Below are 27,542 nucleotides of genomic sequence, written 5' to 3'. Positions count from 1 at the left end.
GATTTCTGATTCACACGAGTCAAAGTTCGGGACTGCCATTGATGGCCTCCCAAAGATGCATAAATTGCAGATTCTTTTACTAAAAAATGAGTGCATATTTTATTTGTTAAAACAATACCATATGAATATTCAAGTCATGTCAGTGGTATTCTCATTCATTATGCTTCTGTATGCCAACGCTGGGAATACATGGTTATTATAAAAATAAAAATGAATCTCAATCATGGCCAGTCATAAATGTAAAGCTGATTGGCCACTCCTCCAAGCTCAAGCCAACACCTAGGTAGGACTTGAATCCCCTTCTTCTGATCCGTATAAAAGATGACGGTTCATATGCAGAACATTTTAGATTGCCATTGACAGTAAAATCCGTGTTTAGCGCATTCTCTGTCAACACCCGAGGAAGACAAGATTTATGATGGGATTTAACTAGCGTGTGCTGTGTGAATTATGAAACAAGAAGCTCAAGGAGATGTCACCTGCAAAGTCTTTTAGCTTGAGGCGTTCAGTTTCTGTTGAAGGATCTTGTTCAGAAGTCCTGGATTGGCCTTACCTTTTGATAATTTCATCACCTGTGAATGAATCAGCATTCAGAATTATCCCGATCCTCTAAAGCATAATCAGGAAAAAATTGCTTGAAGGTTCATCTCATAGCCTGTTATGGTTTTTATACCTGGCCAGCAAAAAAACCTTGTATCTTGGTTTTTCCGGCACGGTATTGTTCCAACTGATTTGGGTTCTCTGAAAGCACTTTATCTACCATCTTCTCAATTTCAGCAGGATCTACTATCTGTTATATTGAAACGTGTCAGAAACCCACCTATTTGACCTAAAAAATGTTCCTCTCATTCTGATCTACATACAACATTTATGCCATATTCAATCACTGAAATTACACCCATCTCAAACTTTTAAACGTGTTAGGAAACTGAACAGCAGATAGGGCTCGGACTGGATTGGTAGATACCTCACCCAGCCTTTTCACCAACCATAGTAGCCATGCTCAATATCAAGCACATTGCTTTGACAAGCTAAGCTTCTAAGCTTTCCCAACACCATGACCAACTCATTAGAACATGGCCAGCTGAATGATAAATTATTTGTTATCACCTTTTAATGGAAGTAAAGGTGGAAAGTTCAATAGTAAATTCAAGAAACTCAGCTTTTCCTCATGTTCCAAGTTCTTGACACCATGCTTGACCCAAAAGGCTTGTAAACAAATAACACAAAGCCATGCAGCCGCGCTTCCAGATAATTTATTTGTTTCTTCTGTTTGGCATGGCAAAGGCAATCACTTATTTTGTAGCTTATGTATGCATAAACTTAGGGCATCTTCTTCTAAACTTAAAGTGAACATGTAATTAGACTGTTGAACACCTGTTGAACACTCCCAGTTATTGCTGTGGACAATAGTTATATATGCTAGAGGGGCAAAGTGATAACTTACCTGAACCAGATTTTTTTCTTCTATCAGTCCCTTAACAGTTCCACCTTTTTCTATGAGCTCAAACAGTATCTGCAAACAATAAATAGGGAATTCCCAAAAAATGAAGAATTATTAGTTGTGCCCATAGGAACAAAAATCTACCTCATTTATTGCTCATTTGTACAGAGAAAATATAAAGGCTTCAGATTTGAACACTGTAACTCCTCTACAACATGAGGCTGCAGACATAAGCCTGTCTATAATTGATGTACATCATGACACTTCAGATTTCAAGCCTGTATGTAATTCCTGTATAACATGATGCTGCAGGCTTCTAAGCCTGCATGCAACTCCTATATGAGGCTGCAGAGTTATAAGCATTTCAATTATTTAGCTCTAATTATCTCTTACAGAATTCTTGGATATACAGGTCAACAACAAAGGGAAAGGGAAAAAGGAAGAAAGAAAACTGAAATAAAAAGGTTAAATCTGCTTACATGCTAATGAGGCTTTTGTAATCCACCAAGAAAAAGAAGCAAAATCCTTAAACTGATGAGGTTGGTAAATTATGTTTTATCCTTCTTGTTTAAAAAACTTAAAACAGTAAGTCATGAGAAATTTACTGAAAAATAAAAAGAGCTGTCTTGCAGCAAGACGCAAAGTTAACTAAAGGCTGAAATACCATTCATTCTTGCAATAGAGATCAGATTATTGGGTAATAGATCCTGTTGCTTCAGAAAAAGAAAAGAAAAGAAAAGAAAAGAAAAAGATCCTGAAGAAGTTTGAATAAGAAGTAGCATTGGTAATGGAAACATTACCTCTTTCCCAATCTTCCCACTGATAGTCCCACCTTTAATAGAAGCTATAAGCTCAGCCAACTCCCGAGGGCTAAGTTTAATGTCATTTATAGATACCTTTTCATTTTTCATATAGGCAGCAATATCCCCCATTATCCAGTTTGTAGCCAGCTTTACATCAGCACCCTTGGCGATTGTTGCATCAAAAAATTTAGCGACCTAAAAAATTCATTTGATGAAAGAAAATCCTACATAAGATCATTCCAGTGTGAAACCTTTTACAAAGAAATGATATGGTTCAACAAACACATGAATTGAGAAATCAATAGTTATAATCCTTCAGGCTTCCTTTCAGTAATACAAGAAAATTGGTCAAGGTGCAGCTTCAGAGGTTTGGAATTCAATAACCTGAAAATTAACTAGCATATCAAACCATACATCACTCTGTAGAAGCATGATGTGCTCTTGAAGCTTGCAACATTCTGTATGCGTGATAGCTAAATTTTGGCAAATACCACAAGCTTTCCACAACAAAGTTTTGAGGAAAAATTTCATTGTAACAAACAAGAGAGGAGATGAAGACAACTTCAAATTGGGAATTCCCAGAACATGTAACCAAGGGCCACTAATCCAAAGTATATCTTTTCTCAATTCTTCTATACCACAGTTCTTGTAATGAAAGTAAATAATATGAACGTGGTAATTTATGTATTTGGTCCCAGACCAGTTGAAAAATAGATCCTAGAAAATACAAGAGACATTCTGGAATGTGACAAGGGCTTACATTTATGTCATTTGCAAGGAAAAGAACATCCTGCATGCTGAGGCCCATGTTCTCATATCTCCGGCGCTTCATTTCAGGAAGTTCTGGCAAAGAATTCTGAATACTATCAACATATTCTTTTTTGAGAATAACTTCTGGAAGGTCTGGTTCTGGAAAATATCTATAATCAGAAAGCCCCTCCTTTTTCCTCATCGTAACTGTTTTCTAAACAGTGTAAAAGATGATATAAGTAACCATTAGCTAACTGAGTGAACTACATCTACTTATTGCTCTAAAATGAGAGACAGCATCTAGTTTTAACCTGAGCACCTTCTTCCCAAAGCCGAGTTTCTTGTACAATTGAGTTACCTTGCCCTTGACTGTGCAGAAGCACTTGTCTTGATATCTCAAAATCAATGGCCCTATTAACTGACGAAAATGAATTTAAATTCTTTATCTCAACCTGTCAACACAAAGTAAGAGAAAATAAATCAGCAGATAAATATTTTGAACCGCAAATAAACCAGCAGATAAAATTTGCTGAAGAATGCATTTGACAATACATCTATCCTTTAGAATGAAATTACAATCACAAGAAATAAAATAAGATGGGAAGGGATGAATCTGCTAGTCAAGAGCATGACAAAAAAAAAATTCGCATTTCCAAGATGGCTGAATATGTATGCACCTACTTCACAAGAATATGACATGTCTATCATTATTCAGAATGACTGTAAGCACGTTATCAGTATAAGATTAAAACAACTCATAGCATTTCACTTATAGCTTTCTGAGTTCTGAAAGAGTCCACATACTGAGATCATTTATTAAGTTTCTTGAAAGCACAAGTTAAAATTACCTTTGTCCCAAACTCTGATTGTCCAATTGGTCGAATTGACACATTTACATCACAACGAAGTGAGCCTTCCTGCATATTACCATTACTAATTCCCAAGTAGCGGACCACCCTCTGTATTTCAGCTGCATACTCCGCAGCTTCAATACCATTTCTCATATCAGGTTCAGAAACAATCTCAAGCAAAGGCACCCCTGCTCTGTTCAAATCAACCTGCAAAAGATGAGAAAGAGTTGCCAGGTACCCTGTCATAACACAAGTTTAATCATCTAATCCTTAAGATTTAGAGGCAAAAATGTAATGAACTAATAATCCTCTTTCCCCGTTATCCATAGTAAACTAATGAACAAATCATGACAGCAGCAGTACCAGGAGCACTTGATATTGACATTGCATGCAATTAAAAATTAGGGATACTAGTATAAACAAAGGGAATAAATAATTTCCTGAGAAAAACTCCCATTTCCTGAATGAAGCAGCTTTCCAGCATCCTCTTCCATATGAACTCTTGTAATGCCAAACCGCCTATGCCCACCACCAAATTCCACCGGAAGATCCAAATCAACATAACCATTGCTTGCAATTGGTATATCAAACTGAGATATCTGGTAACCCTTTGGAAGGTCAGGGTAAAAATACTGTTTCCTATCAAACTTTGAGTTGAAAGACAGCTTGCAATTAAGTGCAAGACCTAATTTCACAGCAAACTCAATGACTTTGGAGTTCAAAACTGGTAAAGCACCTGGCAAACCCATGCAAACGGGGCAGATGCTAGTGTTTGGTTGAGCTCCATAGTTGTATGGACATCCACAAAAGGCTTTGGTCAAAGTGGATAGCTGGACATGGGTTTCTATACCAATGATTGCTTCATAGTCTTTTATACGTTTATCAATACCTTTGGTCTGAGTTTGAGGAGAAACTTTGGTTTGTGGGTTCTGCTGTTTTTCTTGTGTGGCTGTTTGAGTTTGTGTGGTGCTGCTGCTGCTGCTTTTCATTGTGCAATACAAGGCACCATTCTTTCTTCTAAACAATACACTTGGATACAACAATATCGGGTGGGTTTGGATGTTTCTAAACAGTATGGAAGCCATATTTTTCTTTATTTTATACTCCAATCTACCTGTAAAACATCAAATAGGTGGTAAGCAAAAGCTATTTCAGGAACACCAAAATGTGAAAGCAAGAAACAAACTAAAAAAAAAAGCACAAAGCTTTGAACTGAAAATGAAGAGAAGGGCCAAAATTGACGAATACCCAGAAGATAAATCCACGATTAAACTCTGAAAATGAAAGCCGAAAGTTTTGTAAGAGGTGGGAGCGAAACTGTAAGTTCAAAAAAAAAAAGGAGTGATCTTGAAAGGAGCCCATGAATTATTTTCAGTCTAAAAATACTGAAAACAAGTGAAGGAATGGAAAGAGAAATTAGTTGACGGAGTGTAATAAACACGGAAAGACAAAACTTGCAGCACAGAGGAATACAGGACATATATTAACTACATGAGTGAATGCATAGCAGTACTAGCAGTGAAGGGACTAATGATTTCTTGATTAATCCATCACCTGTTTTCTTCAGTAGTAAAGCAACCCAACAACTTGAAGAAGAAGAAGAGGCTTCTTGCTGCGAAAGAAGAAACCAGCCTCCCAACAGCCATCCACTGCACCTCTAAAACCAATCATCTATATTTTAGATATTTTGAATCCTCAAAGTTATATTTAAATATCACAAACACCTAATGATAACAAACAAGTGGGCGTGCCGGAGTGGTTATCGGGCATGACTAGAAATCATGTGGGCTCTGCCCGCGCAGGTTCGAATCCTGCCGCTCACGTCATTTTATAGAGCAGAAGACCGCCCTTTAAATTTGTCAAAATATTCATTTTAGTACTCTCTAATTTTACAAGATCAAATCCATCTCTTTTTAGGTTTTTTCTTTTTTGCCCCCTTGTCTTCCAATCCTTTCTTTCAAAGTAGTTATAAAATGAACTGCAGCTGACAGATGCTTCCTTTTGCCAGCAGGATCTGGTGGCATGTCTCGACCAAGTCTCATATATTGCTGGAGTTCTAGAAACAAACTTAGCTTCCAAAATTAGAACATCAAAGCACTACAATTCTCTCCATATTTAGCACATCTCCACAATGTCCTTAAGGTGTTCATCCACAAAATATGAGCTGACAAAAGTTAAGTAGTTTTGGATAAACACAAACCATGCACAAGGGCAACAGCATATTCGTAAAGCCCATTTTCTACTTCAAGTCGTCTAAACCCGATTGGGTGGTGTTGGTGGCCAATGGTGGTGATGGGAAGTGAGAATACTACACAATCAACGGAATTAGTAATGGCGGCGGCAGACACAGGCCGCGAGTCGGCAGGTGCGCTTCAATATGCACTTTCCCGTAAGTGTAGTTGTTGAGAATGATGAGCTAATACTCCTCCATGTCGAAAATTCATGTCCCAGGTGAATTTCTTGAAGCAAAGAGGCAGGTATGGAGATTACACACCCAAAAGTTCCTGTTTGCTTAGAAAGGACGCAGTTTATGGAGGAGGCCAGCGACAAGGCGAATACTATCCTTAATAAAAGCAACCTTTTAGGAGTTGATCTTCTTATTATTGGCCAGCGACGAGGTTTCTCTCTACTGCAATATTAGGTTGAGATTGACAAGCCATCTTCAAACTTTACTTTTCATACATATACTGGTTGCTGTATAATGCACATAAATACCTAATGTAAAAATAGCTACAAAAAAAAAAAAAAAATTCCCTTATCTGAATGAACTCTGTTAACAGACCATGTTCACAGACCTCTCTAAATCTATTCTGAAGGGCTCAAAACTGCCAAATCCAATGCTAGCTAGAGTGCAGAAATATAGGTGTGTTAGATTATGGTCCTCAAACAGTACTCCGGCCAAAAAAAGGGTTAGATACAGCAGGAAAGAGCTTATAACACGACCACAGACCAACTCATCAAGAACTTGCTCAGAAGATCCTATTAGAAACAGAGGATGCCATTTTGAACTTGTTATTTAGATTGTTTTTTTGGATATGAACTTCCTAACTATCTTTCTTTTTTATTTCTGTTGCACTAGCAGGCATAGTTAAGCTGCCAGGAGGTTCGGGGACAAAAGGGTTGGATGCAGCAGAGTATTCGATTGAGAACAGCAAGTGCAATTGTGTTGCAGTTCAGAAACGTGGACAAAATGCAGGTTATGTCCTCAATACAAAAACCCACAAGAATTCGTGGCTCCTAGCATGATTATCTTCATTCAATCTCACAAAATTACTTGAAAATCCAGCAAGCTTCATAGAAACAATCACTTCCGAGGTCAGCTTCCTCCAGAAAGTGATGGTAAATGATAGGAGTATAGAAATGCCTCTGTCAGTCAAGTCGATGGGAAAGACTCCATACCGATCGCTATCTCAGCGTTCCGCCACCTTAGTCTCGCAATGTTTATGTCGCTTATAGATCAATTTCAGAACTTGAATTTGCTAATCTTGTCATTGCCAGATCGAGTAAAACTTTTGATTTTTCTTTCATTTTCTTGTTGCTCTGATCTCTTTGCACGTTCTCACAATTTCTAATCATGGATCTTCATTTCTAACGCTTCGAATGAATAGGAATTGTAAATATATCCATATGTAAAGTGTAGCACGCGGACGCCTGATGTCGGATGTTGTTTGGAGTTGTTATCTAGTTGTTTAGTTTATAATTACTAGAAAATCCAAGTGTATTAATTTTATTAAAAATTCAAGGGTAATAAATTGATTGCAGCTATGCAAGATATTAATATCCTTATTTCTTAGCGTATCTTACATAAGATAAGCTGTTTTTTAGTTTGATATAGTTCAGAGATTTTGATAATTTTTTGATTAATGGTCTATTTTTAATTTGGAATTAAGATTTTACTCATATAAATAAATCCAGCGTTTAAGAAAGCAACAAGTGAGAAAAGCCCTTTCTATTCTTGTTTGTTTAGTAAAGTCACACTTTTATTATAGACTCGTGCCTAAATAAATTTTTAGATTTTTTTTATAATTTATGTATTATGGTGAAAAATACTTCTAATTAAAATTGGTAAACATTTAGAATAATTCTGAAAATTTCTAGTCAACTCTAATATTTCAAATATCAATCTCATTTGTAGGTCCAACGTTATATACCATGATTTTTAACCATTAATTCTCATAAATTAAAAAATAGTGGTTTATTAAAATATTAGTCAAATTCTCATGAATTTAATAAACTGGTTATTAAATCCTAAAATGCATGCAAATATGATTTTCTTTGTATTTTTTAGAAACTTTTTCATATGCACACCCATAAAATATTTTTTTGTGTTCTTTTGAAGTGAGAAAATTTCTAGAGAAATCTTTGAAATTTCTTAAAATTTCAGCGAAAAGCAGATTCTTTGATATAGGATCAATATCTTATAGTACAAGTTCCAATATAAATAAAATTAAGAAAAACATGTGATGGGGGCATGCATAAATTTAAAATGATCCCTGAATTTTTTAAAATTTTATAAGGTATTTTTAAAGGCTTTGTTTGACTAAGCACTAAAGTAAAAACTAATTAAAAAAAAAAAAAAACTAGTGGAAAGGCATTGGAGGTGTGTTCCAGGCTTAAAGGTTGAGCTGATTAGGCCCAAGACTCAAGCCTAGACCAGTTTGCCTCCATTCCTTTTTTATTAGGCTTGACCTAGCTCAGCCACATGGTCTGGGCTGAGGGTCCAGCCCATCCCTCTTTCATTTTGAAAGGAAGAAATCAGGGACAGCAGGACATGCATTATTAATTCACGTCCTGCATGCCTCTTTCAAAGGAAAGGAAAACATGAAGCGCAAGTTACAGAGGAATGACGATTACCTGGGGCGGAGGAGGAAGCTACTTTGAATGGTGGATGGCTGCTGAAGATTATGACCGAGGAGAGAGTCGCCACTCTTGCTGTTGCTTGCTCACGGTGTAGTGCAGGGAAGATTATGAGTTCCCGGTTCCTTTACTGTCTGGTGCTGCTGCTGAGGATGTGGCTCTCGGTAGTGGCCTGCAGCGAAGAAGATGACTCACGGCTTGGAGGCGGTGGTTCTTTTCTGAAAAGGGGAGAAAGTTGGTGCAAGGGATCCCTTTGTTTTTTGCATGGTACTATATTACTTGAGTTTCTAAGTGAGACAGTATATGGAAAAACGGTAAGGCCTGAAGAAACCCTAGAAGAGGACTTGAACTCGCAAATCCCATCACCATAACTTAGCATTGAAAACTTCAGAGATACGGAGGTAGAAGATGATGAACCTCGGCAAAAACAAACTTCACCCAGAATTTTATCTGGGTAAATTTACTTTGCGGCCCCTCTGGTTTCATAAATTGTGGGCCACGTTTATAATCAGATAAGAATGTAGGATTTGAGATGGGATGGAGACTGGTAATTAATTAATTATAAGGTCGTCTTTGGCATATTAGGCTGACTCTTCCATGAATACAAGTCATCTTCTCGCTTGACTTCGCAAGATGCGACAACCAGCAAGAAAATCCTCAGAACTACTGCGCTAAGAAAGTTAAGGAAGAGCTAGGCATCATGAGGCCTTTCACCGATGAGGATTTTCATGAACAGTAGCAGCATACAGTTGCCTAAATCAATTAAATAAATAAAATAATTAATTATTATAGTAAAGTTATTTTACACCAAGACTAAGAGCACTGCTCGCAATGATAAAATTACCGCTTAGCAATTAAACTATTAAACGGGGCATTAGGGTAAGAAGATGTTTTCAACAAGATATAATTGTTTTTTTATAAATTATATAGAATTAGATTAGTCATTTTATTTTTTCCTCACATTAAAATTATTAATTTAACTTTAAAATAAAATAATATCTATTATTTAGGGTTTGAATTAAAAAAAAAAAAGGTCTCGCGCAATCAACATTGAACCATAAGGGTTAATATGGCCACTTTCCAAAACTAGAGGGACCATGTAAAGAGCTTGAATTTACTCAATTTTATTCTTTCTGATTGGATGGGGCCCATCAAGATACCGGACACATCAGTCATCACTCATCAGAGCACAAGTCGCACTTGTATTTTACTTCTAGCGGCAGACTTGGGCGTCAAGCGTGCTCTAGAGCCGCGACAAGAACCAAACATTACAACTTGGGATTTTACCTTAAAAACATAACAGCAGCATTCTTCATCATAGACTGTCCAGTCATGGCATTGGCTTCCTTTACTATTTCCCCTCCCACCTCATCCTTCATCGCCAAGAAGGTTAGTACTTCTTATCACTATCTTTTTTTGCTTTTTAGCCACCGATTTTTAATTTTCTGTTTTGGTTTTGATTACTATATATATATGCACTCAGCTTTAATTGATTGTTTGTTTTTTTTCTGCCGCGCAAGGATCTGGGCCTCTCTGCCTTTTCTTCCTCGTCATCATCACCACCCTTTTCCGTTCCCAAATGCAAGAAATCAGTTTCAAAGAAGATTGTATCGGTCATGGCTCCTCAGCAATCAGAGCGCATGCCTGCCACCACTGGCTCGGTTAGCTTCTTTTTATTTCGTTTCTGGCAATGAGTTCTTTGGTGCTGTCTTTTTCATTTTCCAGAATCGATGTGGAAGTGTTAATCATGGGATGGGTTTATGTCGGTGAATTTGTAGGTGAAGACTGCAATGACAATGACAGAGAAGATCTTCGCAAGAGCGTCCGAGGAGCCCCAGGTGAGCCCAGGTGAGAATGTTTGGGTCAACGTTGATATCTTGATGACCCATGATATTTCTGGCCCTGGTTCTATTGGGATATTCAAGAGAGAGTTTGGACCACATGCTAAGGTATTCAATTGCTGTAGACTAGCCCTTTTTTCTTTCTTTCTTTCTTTTGCAAGGACTTCTTGGATTCTTTCTTTACTTGGTTTTTTTTTTTTTTTTTTTTTTTAAGTAGAGAACACTTGAATGTGATTCTGTTGTTTCTCTAGTTGATAAAAAATTCGATAAATTTGAATGAATTGAATGGTTTAGTTTGGATTTTTTAGAGGGTGCTTGATATTAGTATTGAAATTATTTTTTAAAAATATATTAAAATAATATTTTATTTAAAAAATTTATATTTTACATTAACAAATTAAAATAATAAAAAAAATACTAAATAAAATTTCTTAAATAAAAATTTGAATTAAAAACAAGTTTAACATCAATACGGAACACCCCGGGTAAAACAAAGAGTGCATGATTTTGTGTTTATTATATATATATATATATATATGAAAAAGAATTTGGGAATTGTATGGTGCTCCACTGTTAATGATTTTTTTTAATTTCATTTTTATTTTTTTTTAATAATTGTCTAAGGTTGTCTTTGGACCAACTAAATCAACTGGATTACATCAAAACAACTTTTATATTGTTTAATTTTAAACTTGATCTAAACAAGGAAATAAGTCGAAAGGTTTTTTTTCCCGTCAATTTCATGATTTTTTTCTCAATTTTATTTTTAATTTTTTTTTATTGGTTGATCAGATTGATTTTGGACTGTCCAAGTCGATCAGGTCACTTTTAAAAAACTCCTACATATTTTAATTTTAAATTGTGTAAGAAGTTGAGTCAAAATATTTTTTTATATTAATTTGATTATTTTTTTTCATTTTCATTCTCAAATGTTTTCTAATAGTTTGTGAGAATGCTTTTAAATTGATTAAATTGATTGCATCATATTAGAAAAAATTATATGCGATTTAATTTTAAATACATATTAAAAAAATAGTTGAATCAAGAAGAAGTTTTAAGGTTGATATAATCAAGTTTAAGGTTGATATAATCAAGTTTAATAAATTATTCTCAATTTATTTAACGAGATACATGTATAAAATCCTATACGAATTCTGCTACGGGTTTTTAATGTAAAAAACATGTCATAAAAGTCTGCATGTATAATTATTTTAAAAAATATATATATATTTAACCCACGGCAAAGCGGGGTAAAATAGCTAGTATATTCTAGATGGGGGTGTATGCTTTGAAGGCCCTGTTTCTAGAATGCTGCGTGAAATTATCAGACTATTTCAATTTCCATTTGATTCCTAGAAACTCCATTTATTACTTCAGAGGTTCCAATAAATAGCAACTGACATTATCAATATTCCGACTCTCTCTCCACGTATGTTTGTATTTCTGGAGTCGTCTTCCGGCTGTGCTTGAAAGTGCCTCCCTGGCTTCCTCTTTAAAAATCTCAGGTTTGGGACCGTGAAAAGGTTGTCGTTATACCAGACCACTATATATTCACTGAAGATAAGCTTGCCAATCGCAATGTGGATATATTGAGAGATTTCTGCAATGATCAAGATATTAAGTACTTTTATGATATTAAGGATCTTGGTAACTACAAGGTATGGTTCAGTGTCAATGTGCTTAATTGAAAATTCTATGATATTAACTGATGAATTTTTTGTCACTTCCATTTTCTGACATTGAATGGGCATATATTACTTGTGACTTTGCAGGCTAACCCCGACTACAAAGGTGTATGCCACGTCGCACTTGCCCAAGAAGGTCATTGCAGACCTGGAGAGGTGTAGTTTTTTACTCTCATTGAGCTGTCAAATTCATCATTTATATTCAAGAAAGCCAGTAATTATTCATTATGACCTTCAGGTACTGTTAGGAACAGATTCACATACATGCACTGCTGGAGCATTTGGCCAATTTGCAACTGGAATTGGAAACACTGATGCTGGTTTCGTACTAGGCACTGGGAAGCTCCTGCTCAAGGTCAGAAAAGTTGATCCTTTATGTTGCATCCTTGTTTTCATGTTGAATAGGATGCGTGGAATATCTGGTTTAGGTGCTTTCTTCAGATGAGATTTCTTTTTCTTTTTGGTCTCTGTTGGATAGCATAAAATCATCCATGATTTTATAGACTGCTTTTGCAAAGCTTGTTCTACTTTTAGAATGAGGTTTGGTGACCTTGGATAGCATTTGCATCAAGGATTAATCTACGCGGGTTCAAGCTATTATTACTCGCTCAATTTGTTACAAACATATCCACCAAACCTGTTGTTCCCTCGGAAAGGAGTAATTGCCAATTTTGACCTGAAATTAGAATTTTCAAGATGTCTCTGCAGTCTGCCAAAACATGTAAATTGCAACTTGTGAAGTTTCCAACTTGTGCATGTGATGGTTCCAGAGTGGCCAGCTGGCAATCAGTACAATGAACTAGAGATTTAAATATCTAAAGAAACTAGGTTCTGAAAGGGTGATTTTTACCAACTTATATATACTTCATGAATAACCTTAATTTTTCAACAGAGCGACATTTCTACAAATTTATATTCTCATCTGGATTGAATTGATTGTGGTATTGCCAGCTTTATTTGCCTGTGATTTCCTACTTCTTAAATTTGCAGGTGCCCCCAACTCTGAAATTTGTAATGGATGGTGAAATGCCTGATTATTTGCTAGCAAAGGATTTGATTCTGCAAGTAAGTTTACTCGGGTCTGATGCATTTGTTTCCTTTAAGCTACCACAAACACACTTAAAAATATTAACTTTCATTTTCTGTATCAATTGTGTGATGTTTATTGTCACTCTGCAGATTATTGGTGAAATATCTGTTGCCGGTGCCACATATAAATCGATGGAGTTTGTTGGCACAACTGTTGAAAGTTTAACTGTGAGTAACCTTGGTATCTATAGTTGAGCAGTATTTGGTCCTCCATGCTCTATCTGTGCTAGTTAATTGCACATCAATTTATTTCTTTTGATTTTTCTGATTGTCTGTCTTGGATATAGATGGAAGAACGGATGACACTGTGCAACATGGTTATTGAAGCTGGTGGGAAGAATGGTGTTGTCCCCGCTGACAGTACTACATTCAAGTACCTTGAGGTTTGCCTTGCTGATTTTTAGATGGACCATGCAACATTGCTTAGGTTTTCTGTGTTTTTCATTATAGATGATATTTTCTCTTGCATGAACCAGAGCTGTTTTGCCTAGCAAGAGTTTAGAATGTTTTCTTTTGTTGCTCACAGGATAAAACGTCCCTGCCCTATGAACCAGTTTATAGCGATGCACAAGCAAGGTAGGTGTGTTTTAACTAAAATGGTTGCCAAGTAACTTTATTTGGTTTTTTGATGACTCTAAAATGGGATCTGTAAAAATAAATCAAAATGGTTATATATTAAAATCCTGTTAGATTTTGGATCAATTTTGCTATAATTAGGTCAATCATTAACTGCAAAAGTCTAAAGTAATCAAATTTCCTAATTGGAGATTATAGATAACTAAAATCGTGGCAATGGACACTTGTAGACTACCTTGACATTTTGTTATTTTAAGGTTGTCTTTAGCCGTATCTTACTTCAGGTAGTAAGTACTATAATTTGGTCATCTGGAATCTTATACTCATCTGAAAAAACTCGAAGGTCAATTAACATTGTTATTTTTCCCTTGGGACCATGATTTTAACTTTATTGCTGTAATAGGCAGTCCCTGCTAGAATATTGTTAAGTTGTTTCTATGTGTTGAGTTTGTTTTCATTTATAGTGATGACATATTTCTTTGGCTTCTAGATTTCTCACAGAGTATAGATTTGATGTCACAAAATTAGAGCCGTTGGTCGCAAAGGTGGGTGATTTATTTATGTTTGAGGTTTTTAATTTCTTCCTTTTAAAAAAAAGAAATTTGCAGTGGGGGACCAAAAAAAACTTCTTTGGGTTGATTCTCTTACAAAAGCTGCTGTTATCTTTTATTTCTTGGAGATTGCTCTGTTTACCATTTAAGGAGTGGTGGTTCATATATTTTTGCAGCCTCATTCTCCTGACAATCGTGCTTTAGCAAGAGAATGCAAAGATGTCAAAATTGACAGAGTATACATTGGATCTTGTACTGGCGGAAAAACAGAAGACTTTATGGCTGCAGCCAAAGTTTTTCTAGCTTCTGTAAGTGCCATAATCTATTTTACTTATTTTTATTGATGTTATTGGATCTTGCAGCATGCTGATGTGCGCGGGAACAATTGATAGGAGTTAATAGTTATGCTCATTTGATTTTAGGGTGGTGCGGCAGTTTTGTCTTTGTTGCATATATTTGACTCTTTTTTACCCTGACATTTGGTTTCATCCCCTCTTCTTGAACTTAATTTATCCTTGGCTTTTCTCCAGGGTAAAAAGGTTAGAGTTCCCACATTCCTCGTCCCTGCTACCGGAAAGGTTTGCGATGCTGCTTAACTATGTCTTTATATGTGGATTGATTGTAGAGACTTAGTTGTACATTTGATATGGCATATTCATGTCCTAAAATCTACAGGTTTGGATGGACTTGTATACTCTCCCAGTACCAGGATCTGGAGGCAAGACTTGCTCCCAGATTTTTGAAGAAGCTGGTTGCGACACCCCTGCAAATCCTACTTGTGGTGCCTGTATGGGAGGCCCCAGAGACACTTATGCACGCATGAATAAGGCTGTAGTAAGTCAATTTTCTTTACCTACTGGTACATCTTAGGAACACAATGTTCCGCCTTCATAGAGTTTGTTTGTGGTTCCAGCTATAAGCCTTGGAACACTGTGTGGTCGAATTGCATGAGCAGTTCCATAATCAAAATCTGGAATTCCTCTTGCTTCCAGGTTCTAATTACCTCAGTATCTAGTCCATCACCTCATCCTCAAAATAAATGTGCTTTGTCTGTTCTAGTCCCGTTTGTGGTGGCTACCATAATGGAGTTGCATTTTTTTCAACAGATCATACGAATTCTGAAAACATGAGGCTATGCTGGACCACGTTTATAATCAGACAAGTAGGATTTGAAACGGGATGGTGACTAGTAATTATAGGGTCGTCTTTGGCATATTAAGCTGACTTGGAAGAATATTATCTGATTACAACACTTGTATACTCTCGAAAAAAAGCTCAATCTGGTTATTAGCTCGGGTAGGCCTTATTTGATTCCAAAGGAAATGCTGAAAGTAGCGTTGTTCCCTTCTCTTTCCCTCAAATCATCCTGAACTAGATTGTTGGGCTGTTCGATATATAAATCTAGTTGATGATTATTTGACCAGTCCACTAGAAATTACCCGTAGCATCATTAATAATTCTCTGCCATGTGTGCTTCTGCATTGTATGTCCACTGGGAAAAGATTAAGGGAGGCGTTAATGATGTTCAGATATTCCGTTAACTGCTGTGAGGGCTTTGTCGTTGCAGGTCTGTGTATCGACAACAAATAGGAACTTCCCTGGTCGGATGGGACACAAGGAAGGCCAGATATATCTTGCTTCTCCATACACGGCAGCAGCATCTGCTTTGACTGGTTTTGTTACTGATCCAAGAGAGTTCTTGCAGTAGGCTTTTTGATGTCATGTTACTTTGTGCATCAAATGTTTTGTAACTTAATAGCAAGGGAGAATAAATATCCGGCCCTATCCCAGAGTATGAATTTCTAGCCATGTGCAATCGTTACAATATCACATTTTTAACCATTTTGAAGAATTCCTGTGCAAGATTGTAGCACAGATGAGATATGTTGCTTACAATGGAACCTCACCCAGCTTTACTTTGAGCAACTGTTGTGAGTATTTGTGAATAGCAAAGTAAAAGAGCTCAAAGATTGATCCCTGAATAGCAGGCAAGGAGATGAGTAATAATCAGGGATAAGGCCGATGCACCAGGATGAGAATAGAATTGTGATGCAGAACAAAAAAATATTTTAATTAATAAACTTGGGTTAAATTAAGAGAGATCTATGTAGGCCTGGGACTCTACAAATAAAATTTAATTAATAAACTTGGGTTAAATTTAACTCCATATGAATTGGGAACAAATATTCCCATAGGATTTGGATAGGTTCAAATATTGAATTTTTATTTTTCTTTATAATTCCAGTTAATACACAATGAAAAAAAAATTAACTCCGTATGAATATTAAGCGGAACTTATATATAGTTGAAATATATATATATATATATATATATATATAAACAATTTAAATGTAAATATAAAATCGGGTTTGGGTTGTAGACAAAGGGAAGACATATTCATTGCTCCCACCCGTTTTTGCCAACCAGAGGAAAATGCCCTTGTCCCTATCTGATTATCATTTTTACAGTCTCAGATTTGTATCCTACACTCATTCATTTCAAGACCATGTTACAGGTTTGTTGTTTTTTTCCTGCACTTCAGTGCAATTACCAGATGGTGGAGCAATCTGCACTGTGCTGTAAAAGTTGGCAAGAATGCATCATCTTATTAATATACACAAGCACTCAATTTAAATGTCTCTGCTGTCAATGGACAGACATCATTGTTACTTGACTCTCTTCCCCCCGTTAAGGCGTTCCAAAGATTGCAGTGGAGCCATTAGTATTACTGGAAATCTTTCCAGCTGAAGGGTTCCGAGACTTATTATTACTCATGTTTTGGTTGAGGCTTTCCATGTATGGCGAGGTTTGGGAGACAAGAAGTGAAAGAATAGACCTTAGATGGTGGATAAGTGATTTACATGCTCATGGCTGCTTGAGAAAAGGTTCAAATGAGACCATCAGCCTTTTCCGTGAATACAAGTGATTTTTTCACTTTACTTTGCAAGATGTGGGAACCAGCAAGAAAATCCTCAGAACTGTGCAAAGAAAGTTAAGGAAGAGCTTCTAGGCATGAGGCCTTTCAATGATGAGGGTTTTCATGAACAGTAGCAGTATACAGTTGCCTAAATCAACTACTACTATAAAGAATGTCAATATGCTAAAAATCAAAATGTAGTAATCTGCAGTCAAAATCAAAATGATTGCATAATCTTAGACACCAAGTTTGTCTTAATATCTCTTAACCCGGATTTCACTTATTGGCTTATTGCACTTGAACCCAGGTCCTTTTGTTATAATTATTTTCTGTTTTCTTTCAAAAAAGATGAAGAAAAAAAGGAAACAAATTACCCCATCAACCTGTTCCTGCCTAAAGTTTCTTATGGAATCATATGTTTCCCCTCAAACTAGAGAGGTTTAACCATGTTCTACGTCATCTTCTGGTGAAGCACCAGTTGCAGCATTGTAGTGGTTACATGAAAGTCAGACTTGCCAAAGGAAAAGACTAAATTTGCATCATGTATTTTATTACCAGGTAAAATTCACCTCACTGATCAAGTAAAAAATATCATCTTTCTTTGACCATTGTCCTCTCGTGTCAACTTTCCATATTGATACACAATTCCAACCACTTACTCTTAGCCACCCTCTTAATTTCTGCCAAAACTTATACAGTTTGTATAAGGTAAGATTTAATGATCAGCCCATCAGGATAGAATCTCCAGGTGCGACTGCAAGATGATTAACCCCATCGGTACACCATATGCCATAGTTTAGTGCTTCAGGATTGTTGTGGCAAGCCTAAACTATTTGTGGACAGACATCACATATCTGGAGCGTTGCTTGAAAGAAGACGACAAATCAGAGATATCATCTGTTACGTAGTCGAAAAAACCATGAGAAGGGAATTTCATTTGATTGTGGCCTCTGAACTATCAGAATTGCGTTTTCGTTAATTAATGGTGTCGAAGGTTTAACCATTAAGCACCATAGTAGCACCATAAAAAGAAGGTTAGAACAACTTGAAGAGTAACGTTTTAGTGACGAGAAGATGGAATCAATCAATGCAATTATGCCAAGCCGCAGGCATACAATCAATGGATTAAAGTATAAATATTTCAAAGACAGGGCCAACCGATACCATGAAAAATTTCAAGCTTCAAACCACACGCTAAACTGAGTCCACCAGATTGCAGCGAACTCCACTCTAGATATCAAGTACTCCCATATTTACAGTATGAGAAGCAGTCAAGCGTTCGATGCCAGTATGGCAGCAGCACCATATAAGATGAAAAGAAAAGAAGCTAAACTGAATATCGCCTACAAAAACAAGCTAGAACCAGATACTGGTTCGACAAAAACATGGAAAAGCAGTAAAAAGATGGAACAATCTTAGCCAAATATTCTGATTCGTCAACTTCTCTACTTTGTCTTTTGTTTTTAAGCAGTGAGCGTCTCCGTATTGCTGGAGTTCAAAATGCTGTGGCAGAAGTGACTAAACAGGCTTTATTCTTTGTTTCTCATTCCTATCCTGGAATCTTGGAGCTGCAATTAATTAAGAAGTTTTAGAGTGTTAAGAGAAGCAAAAATAGGTAGGAAAACTAGCAAGCGGACACAGGACAGTTGATTGAAAATTTTGCATACCAAGTCCATTGGCCTCCGAAGTCCTCATGATCCTAAGCCTTTTTACTGAGTTGAGGAACATCCTGAAAAAACAATGAAAAAGAAACCATGAGAATTAGAAATTGAATGCTTGAACTATGCAATGTTTCCCTATTTAGAAAGGAAAAGGTAATGGAGGTTGCTCAAGAGCTCAACATTCTCTCCGTCAACCTGGTTAAACAACTGAGAACTGATGCAACCTAATACAATATACAGCAGATGGAATTTGGGTCCATCAGTGTGAAAACGATATGTTACAGATAATGTTATGGACACAGGAATAGTGCACATCCCTAAGCTTAGTATGTTGTGTGAGGCGCAGGATAAGTAAGCCATCCGAGCAGATAGCTTATTTTCTGCTCCTCACTGATTGTCTCAATTGACAAGGTCGCCAAGAAACATTTGACACATGCACACCTGCCTGTTCACCCACCCCACCACCTGCTCCTCTCATCTCTCCTACTTAGTAATGTGATTTTATTTTTAATGGAGGTTGCATACCCCCACGGAACATCTCCCACAAGCATCCAATCTCCCTCTTTATCTTCATAAGTGAGTACGAACTCGGACAATCCATCCAATAACTTAGAGGGCTTTGTTACTTGCCGCTTCTCGCCACCTGATATTTTATACACCAACAGCTAGTTAGCATAAGGATATATCAAAACAGCACAGTAAGATATACTGAAACATAAGTAACCAAACTAGTTTTCTTTTGTTTTTGAAGCGATCCAACTAGTAACATTCTGTACTGATTGTCATTTGCAATGGAAATCATACCAAGTTCATCACAAAGACTTTATCAGGCAGGGAATCTGTAATATTCATATAATTTGCATTGCAATTGAAGGAAAGAAATCTGTGGTGGGAAATAAAAGATCAAATCCAAGATTCTGTCAGATTTTCAAATTAAAATAGAGAAAGAAAGGCCGCGGACTCACCAATGGAATTGATAGTTGTGGCGGACCTTAAAAACATTTCCTCCAATGCTTGGGCTAATGTCTCATAGCAAGCATGAGCATTCAAATCTACCTTCCTTCCAATTGGAATCCCATCCATATTCACCTTGACAAATCCAAGATGCCCCTTTTCATTACTAGGAGCACTGGTCTTGTTACCATTACAGATTTTCTTCTTCAAATTATCCTTAGATATATCCTTCTCACCAATGCCCTTGTCTTCTTCAGCTCTTGCAGCCTTTGCTTGGTTCACCAAGCTATTCATCCGATAAGCCCTTATAGGAGGCCACCCCACAACCTGACTGCTCCCAGAAAGCAAGTTGATATAATCAGAAAATTAAACCATCAAAGGAGAAATTAATGAGAAAAGATAAAGTTCGCACAGATAAATCACTTCCCTATAAGCAGGCAAGATATACTAACAGAAACAAATTTCAGATTTTTCTTTCATGTCTCTAAACATAGATAAATTAAGGAAACGTTGGCAAATAAATGTTCAAGAAATTATCATCGATCAACAAACAAACGAATACAGGGGAAAACAAGGGATAATACAAAACATCAAGCTTTAATACTGCAAGATGAAGAATCAAACCGTTTACAGAACAACTTGCTTAACAAGATATAGAAGCAAGCAACGGAGAAAATATAAGGAAGACTTAAACTTTATGCATATATGTCTAGTTCTATGACAAGGTGGTAAAAAAAAAAAAATTGTTAATCATGCTTAGTTAATAAAGGAATCCAGAACCCCCTTCGGCCAGGAAACAAAAGGTACTTGCAGACATAACGGCTACATATAATCACCAGGAAAGAAAATAGTAGCAAAATATTAAAATTTCTAACTGTTTCTAGTAACCGAACAAAGCAGATGAAAGAAATTTGAAGAATATTAACAAAAAATAAAGAATGGGGTCGCCACCTGCCAGCAGTAGGGGATCCACCCTCATGGGAGACAGAGTCAGCAGCTCTCTTGGTCCCAGAAACAGCACCAACAACGCAAGCAGAAGATATAGACGTGTTGCTGTTAGGCCTTTGAGGCTGGGAGGCCACCGAAGGAAAGTCCTTGGCAGTCAAGATTCTGCCACGCTCACCCCGTGCATTTGCCTTACCCTTCCCTCCACCACCACCACCACCACCACCACTACCAAGACTCAGCCCCAGCTCCAGCTCAGCTTCCACTGGATATGAACTTGCCTCAGCCTCCACCACCTCCACTTTTGACATTGTGGAGTCATTTGTGGAGGCCCCGGAAGAACCGCCGCCGCCGAGTGAACCAAGACCACCTGCCATCATAAAAATACAGTCTTTGTGCTCGTGGTTAAATAAGTTTCTTTTTTTGTTTTAGAACTAAGAAACCAGAGAGGGAGAGAATGCGTTCCGGTATAGGAGAGGAGAAAAATACTAGGATTGCTAGTGGTCCAGGAATGAGGAGGGAAAGCAAGAGAAGGTAAGTTGTAGCTAGCTAGGGGAGGAAGGAAGGTGGTGGAGGGAGTGATGACTGTGGGACCCTTATGTCTGGTAGTGCGCCAGGCACTCTCAACACAGGTCCACAACACACACAGTCAATTTTTCTTGGCATGATCATCATGTCTCTTTAGAATCTGGTTTTCTCTGGAGGTACGCAAAATTAAATGAAAAATTCCCACCTAATAATATATATATAAAACACATTTGGATTAATTTTTTAAAAATATAAAAAAATATTAAGACCGTAAATTTTTTTTAAAACAATTATTAAATTTTTTTAAGCAAGTAAATTTTAAAAACTTAATAAAAACACAGCTTAACTTTTAAAAAATTTAAAAATAATAATTTAAAAAAATTATGTTAAAAACAATAACAAATTTGATCGATAATAATCTCCCAACGACATGATCGTAAATTCTATTGGATTTCATAGCATTTTTTATAAAAAAATTTGTACTTAATTATATAATAAAAATATATGCTTATAAAAATTAAGCAACAATCTAAAAATAAACACTTATTTTAGACAATAATAACCTAGTAGAGAACAAATAAAAATAAAACATGTAGTGTATTGGTCAACCAAACTAACATTAAAAGATGGAATTGAAAAAAAAAAATGGCCAAAAAATACATATTCGGTCAATGGTTAAACTTATCAAACCAATAAATCGGGTAACTTGAGCTATCACATCAAACCTGTGAATCGAGTTATGGACTCCATTAGAATTATAATATGATTTTTTCTAGGCTATTTTTTATTTAACTATATCACAACAAAATAAACGATCATAGGATCAAACACCAATCCAATACTACGATATTTTTTTAGACCGTGATAACATTATAAAAAGATAAACAAAACCAATTATGAATCTGAATTTTCAATTAAACTAACATCTAATGATAAAATAAAAAAATAAAACAAACTCGTCAACCCCATGAACCAAATCAAACAACCAAACAAGTGAACAAGTCTACGAACTTTATAAAATTTAATAATATGACTTTTCTCTTAAATTAATTTTTTTTAGTTATATAAATGAAAAAAATATGATAGAAAAAAGAGTAAAATTCACTTAATTATTTTTTTTTTTTAAATCCTACTAACCCAGTAAATTATAGTAGTTTATGTTATCCTGATAAACTTACAAATCACTCCAAACTTGCAGGAAAGGAGAAAAAAACTAAAAACACAAGGATTGAAGTTGAAATAAAAAAAAAAAATTATACCTCTCTAAAAAAGAGAAAGGGAGAGAGAGAGAAAAAAAATAATAATTATCAGCGACAAATCATTTATCATTTGCCACCACATGTTACGTCAACAGGGAAAGAATAAGATGGCGTTTAAAGTCATAATTTTTGTAATCTTAGGTGAATAAGTAATTGAACTATTTTTTTTTTAAAAAAAAAATATACCATTTAATAGTCTTTCATGACCAATAAACCATTAAAAAATATTGAAATGACCCTAACTCCACGACTTTTTAAAAAGAAATTGAATGGAAGAAAGGTAATTTTAATGTAGGAATCCACAATAATATATGTCAAGTATTATTATCAAAAACCCACAACCTATATATTGTTAACATATATACAACTTCTTAGACTCTCTAATTCCTTGTTTCATATTTGATCTTGGCTAGACTATGATTATTTTCTTGAAGCGCCATGAAATTTCCTAGGTTTTTTAATATATTCCAATACTTTGATAAAAGCCCTTCTCATCTTAAAAAAATGTTATATGAAACTTTTTTTTTCTTCAAAAGACCATTGATTATTATGTATATAAAAAAAGATAGTTGAATTAAAAAAAAAAGGGAGAAACTAGAGAAACAATATACGTAGAAAGGGACCGGAGAAAATTTATTTTTCATTTTGTTTTGAATTTTTAAACTATGCTTCCTTTTTTTTTTTTTGTATGAAAGGGAATATCTTGGTGTTTTTTATCATGTCACTTCAAGGAAATTATTATAACTTATCCATTATTCTTTTAATAGTAAAAAACCTCAAAATGTGTCTTTTTAAAAAGAGACTGGAATATTATAAAAATCAAAATATTATCCACGATATCTACTTTTGTGGATTCATCAATTAATTAATAAAACAAGATCTTTTTCCTTCCAGGAGCCGTCCTAAAAGTTCAGGATTGGTTCTTGAACATACCCTTTGTTCTGGAAAGAAATCTATTTTTCTTTTTTCTTTATTTATAAAACAAATCACTAACCACGTAATAATTGCATCCGGCCCTCTCATTCCCAATAGAAGTTATAATAAACCACATCATTTGTTTTCATGTTTTAAAAATATATTTAAAAAATATTTATTTTAAATTAAATTTCTTTTGATATTTTTATATCATTTTGATGCATTAATTTCAAAATTAATTTTTTTTAAAAAAATATATTCTAATATATTTTCAAATAAAATATTTTTAAAAAATAATTACAATTATATTCTCGAATAAATATTACAACTCAAAACTTTGCAAAACACACCACCATTTTCAAAACCTAATAGAATTTACAATGAAAACTGTTGTATAAAAACTATTTTTTCTATCCAAACGGGATAAAAGCTTGCCAAGTAAGAGATAAAATGAGTACACTAGTAGAAAAAAAATATATATATAAAAAAAAACCTGAAATCACATGCTAAGAACAACTAGATTTTTTATTTTTTAGTTTAATGTGGGTGTCCGGGCCAACTTGCACGCACCTCGACTAATCCCATGGGCCCTGAAGTTAACGACCATGTAAGCCTTCAATGACCATCATATGAGCAACTTAGGGCTCGAACCTGAGACCACAGAGGCAGCAAACCTCTTGGTCGCAAGCTCTTACCACTGGACCACTACCTAGATGGTTCAAGAACAACTAGATTTTTTTTTATTTACGTGGGTGTCTGGACCAGCTTGCGCGCACCACGACTAATCTCACGGCTCACTGAACATCCTGCAAACCCAGTGAGTATGTAAGGCACCGCGGGGGTGATAAGCGCGTACGGTGAGGTTTGAATCCAGAATGCAGAGGAAAGGAACAAGTCCCTTCAACCGCAGGGCCAAGACCTCAAGTGCAAGACAACTAGATTTTTCTTCAAAGGACAGGGGGAGAGAGAATCTGGGCTGGATTGGGTTTTTGATTCGAGTAGAAAGGAGCATCTGATGCATGATCAAAACCAGGAAATGGGTGGCAAACTATTATGATCCTAATTAATTTGCAGTAAATATCATAATGCATGCATGCCTGCCTAAACAAGACCGATCAACTCGATGAGAATTCTTCAAAAAGTTGCAAACTTAGATGATGATTGTTAACAACTCGATCGAGCTTTGGTGTAAAAGCATGGGTTAAGGTCAAAAGTCTGAGGCAGCTAGTAAAAGCATAGACTATGGCTTCACCCCTCCTTTCTTCCTAGGTCTTGTCCACCATTTCAAGGACAAAATGCACAAACCCTTGTTTTCGAAAGCTGAGACCTAGAGGCTAGAGAGATGCACCGTCAGTGGAAGGCGGGGCTGCCCTCAAAAAGGTGGCGATTAATAACAAGAAAAAAAATCTAGAATTTTATATCCCAAAGAAAATCACAACCTAATCCAATGTTGATGAAGGATCTCCATCTACATGAATATATAATTAAGAGTCTAGAAACGGAATTATATTCTTAGCATGTTTAAAAGTGTTATCGCGATAGTTTTTTAAAATATTTTTATATTAATATATCAAAATAATCTAAAAATAAAAAAAAATTATTTTTTACAACAGAAAAACAAATTTAAAAATAAATAACCGTACGTGATAAGTTTTTTCTATTCTTCAGAATTTATGCAAAAATCATTATGAGATTTATTATACGACGGAGGAGCACAGCTGTAGCTGGGGGCAGGCAATTAACTATGTGAAATGAATATTAATTAGGATTGCAGATCGGAAGATTAGGCAAGGTAAGAGGTTGTCTGATACGAGAGACAAACCGACAAGGTGGGAGCCGATCCACGTGCCTCCAAGCTGCCAAGGAGCGCCACGTCAGTAGACAGGGTACGCGCCTGACCGGGGAACTTAGGAGGAGGTTCGGGGACCAGACCGCCCCCCTTTCTTTCTTTCTTTCTTTCAATTGCGTTTTTCAACAGGGACCAGCTCGGCACTTTTTGTTACAAACTATTAAAAAGGAGTGACATAACTACAATCTAGTCCTTTATCTATATAAAATATTACGAATCAGTCTTAATACTTTAAAATTTACAAAGTCTTGCTTAATCCAACAATCATTTATAGTTTCATTATCAAGGTGTTCATATAAAATAATAAAAATCACTAGCACCGGTATTATAACACAAATTAAATGTATGTGATCTTTTGTTTTACTTTTAAATGGTATATTACATCTTTTATAAATGCTGATTATATCTGATATACTTAATATAAATATAAAAGTCAATTTATATATATATATATATATATATATATATAAAATCTTTTAATAGTTTAACCTTAATCCTAACCCAACAGATTATTCCATTATTTCTTTATTGATATCTTCTTGAACCACGATCAAAAATAACGATTTGACTCTTTAAATATAAAATTTTACTATGATTAAAATAAATTTCAATCTAAAAAAGCTTAAATTGATCATTTGATTTTCTTCAATTTATATATTTATTAAAATATTTTTCAATTCAGTCTCCTTCCATTATAGTTTTCAACTTTGTCTCTCTATCTAAAATCATCACAGATTTTAACAAAATTAAGGATTAAGTTGAAAAAACTTCTTAGTAGAGGAATTCAATTGAGAATGAATTGATAATTTGAAGACTAACATAGGTTTTTGCGTCATCATTTCGCAAGCAGTTTTTGGGATTCTTGCTGGTAGATTGGTGGGGGAGGACAGAGAGGGCGAGGCGCGTGGGGTTTCAACAGAGGAGTGCCTCTCCTTGGAGCAGTAGCTAGCTGCTCTACCTAAACCTAGGCATTGGCCATTAAAATGAAGATTTGGTACGGAAGGTTGCTTTTTTAAATGGGACCCAGAAATGGTGGGAGAGGGGACAGTGTACCTCCAATATGAGACAACTTCTAGCCTTTTTATTTCTTTTTCAGGCCTACGTTTAGTTGCTTGCCATCATTTTTCTTTTGTTTTTTTCTCTCCACGCCTTCTCCCTCCCTCCCTAGTTCTTTTCGCCGCCGCCGTTCCGCCTCCTCCCCTTCCCCTCTCTCTCTTGCCTTGCCTTGACTCGCTTTTGCAACTCTCTCGTCACATAAATATTATAATAATACAGCCCCCGTACTTTATTTAAACCCTCTCACAGTCGCGTATTTTTCTTTTCGGTCATTACTGTGCTTGTTTGAACTGCAGTATAGGTTATATATTTTTTTATTTGAAAATATATAAAAATATTATAATTTTTTATTTTTTAATATATAAAATATTTGGAAATATATAAAAATAATTTATTTTTTAGTTTCTTTTTTGAAGTGATCGTGAATTAATAATTAAGATATAGTAGACAGCACCTAAAATTAACAATACAAGGCCTGGAGAAGACTCAAGCATAGCTGGCTACGAGAAGCCCATCCCAGAAACAATGTTAACACAGTGCCTTCGACGTTGGAGATTAGTGGGCTTAGGACATCCCTGTCATTTTGGAAAATTTCCATCTTTCAGGTGGTAACAATAGCCGAGCAAATCTACAACCTCATTGATTGTTAATTTTACAATATTGAAGAATTATTTAAAATATATATAAACTGATTTGAATATTCATGATTTATAAAAATTAGAAAGCATTTGAAAGTCTTAATTAGAGATATGTAGATAGAAAATATGTATAAAAAATATATTATTTTTATTTTAAAAATAAACTTACATACCTATTAAGAATTATGCATCCTAAAATGATCTAAGTGATAGGTAGATACATGAGAGGTTTTTAGGAGTAACATGTATTAGAGGTGGTATAAATGTGTTTACTTTAACTACCCTGATAACTTCAAATGAGTGATCCTTTAGGATACATCAAATGACCATGAGTTGATCTCTTTATCATGGAGAATGATTTTATTTGGAAGGT

At 35.5% G+C, this 27,542-nt stretch overlaps 3 protein-coding genes and 1 non-coding gene across 8 annotated transcripts; 2 read left to right on the top strand and 2 right to left on the bottom strand.

The window, feature by feature from the left end:
- Positions 1–122: 122 nt before the first annotated feature.
- On the bottom strand, positions 123–5,541 carry LOC118057812 (glutamyl-tRNA(Gln) amidotransferase subunit B, chloroplastic/mitochondrial). Of its 4 annotated transcripts, none has more exons than XM_073411104.1 (10): positions 5,403–5,541; positions 4,292–4,962; positions 3,846–4,058; positions 3,309–3,449; positions 3,008–3,211; positions 2,245–2,442; positions 1,448–1,516; positions 674–790; positions 480–572; positions 123–387 (listed from the first exon to the last, which is right to left on the bottom strand). In XM_073411104.1, the coding sequence occupies exons 2-9, from the start codon at positions 4,931–4,933 to the stop codon at positions 492–494; spliced, it is 1,665 nt and encodes a 554-aa protein (XP_073267205.1). In that variant the 5' UTR covers positions 4,934–4,962; positions 5,403–5,541; the 3' UTR covers positions 123–387; positions 480–491. The 4 variants fall into 4 exon arrangements, 3 of the variants coding, with proteins under 3 accessions (XP_073267205.1, XP_073267207.1, XP_073267206.1); XM_073411106.1 differs by having other exon boundaries at positions 3,008–3,204; positions 3,317–3,449; XM_073411105.1 differs by lacking the exon at positions 5,403–5,541 and adding an exon at positions 5,097–5,134.
- A 48-nt stretch (positions 5,542–5,589) lies between these two features.
- On the top strand, positions 5,590–5,671 carry TRNAS-AGA (transfer RNA serine (anticodon AGA)). The gene has a single exon. It is a non-coding gene; the product is annotated as a tRNA-Ser (tRNA).
- Positions 5,672–9,934: 4,263 nt separating this feature from the next.
- Positions 9,935–16,343, top strand: LOC118057785 (3-isopropylmalate dehydratase large subunit, chloroplastic). Its single transcript, XM_035070498.2, has 15 exons — positions 9,935–10,094; positions 10,226–10,366; positions 10,484–10,654; positions 12,052–12,204; positions 12,319–12,387; positions 12,470–12,586; positions 13,222–13,296; positions 13,411–13,488; positions 13,608–13,703; positions 13,847–13,896; positions 14,387–14,441; positions 14,624–14,755; positions 14,978–15,025; positions 15,123–15,281; positions 16,015–16,343. Exons 1-15 carry the CDS (start codon positions 10,038–10,040, stop codon positions 16,153–16,155), a joined length of 1,542 nt encoding a protein of 513 aa, XP_034926389.1. The 5' UTR covers positions 9,935–10,037; the 3' UTR covers positions 16,156–16,343.
- A 2,103-nt stretch (positions 16,344–18,446) lies between these two features.
- LOC118057795 (auxin-responsive protein IAA13) lies at positions 18,447–21,511 on the bottom strand. 2 transcript variants are annotated; one of them, XR_004689030.2, is made up of 5 exons: positions 20,931–21,511; positions 19,991–20,310; positions 19,467–19,668; positions 19,032–19,093; positions 18,447–18,932 (listed from the first exon to the last, which is right to left on the bottom strand). XR_004689030.2 is itself a non-coding variant. In XM_035070509.2 (5 exons), exons 1-5 carry the CDS (start codon positions 21,302–21,304, stop codon positions 18,883–18,885), a joined length of 924 nt encoding a protein of 307 aa, XP_034926400.1. In that variant the 5' UTR covers positions 21,305–21,500; the 3' UTR covers positions 18,447–18,882. The 2 variants fall into 2 exon arrangements, 1 of the variants encoding a protein (XP_034926400.1); XM_035070509.2 differs by having other exon boundaries at positions 19,551–19,668; positions 20,931–21,500.
- Positions 21,512–27,542: the final 6,031 nt, after the last annotated feature.

This window comes from Populus alba, chromosome 8 (genome assembly GCF_005239225.2).
Source record: "Populus alba chromosome 8, ASM523922v2, whole genome shotgun sequence".
NCBI lineage: Eukaryota > Viridiplantae > Streptophyta > Magnoliopsida > Malpighiales > Salicaceae > Populus > Populus alba.
The sequence above is the reverse complement of the archived record's forward strand: the minus strand, read 5'-3'. Positions and strand labels throughout refer to the sequence as shown.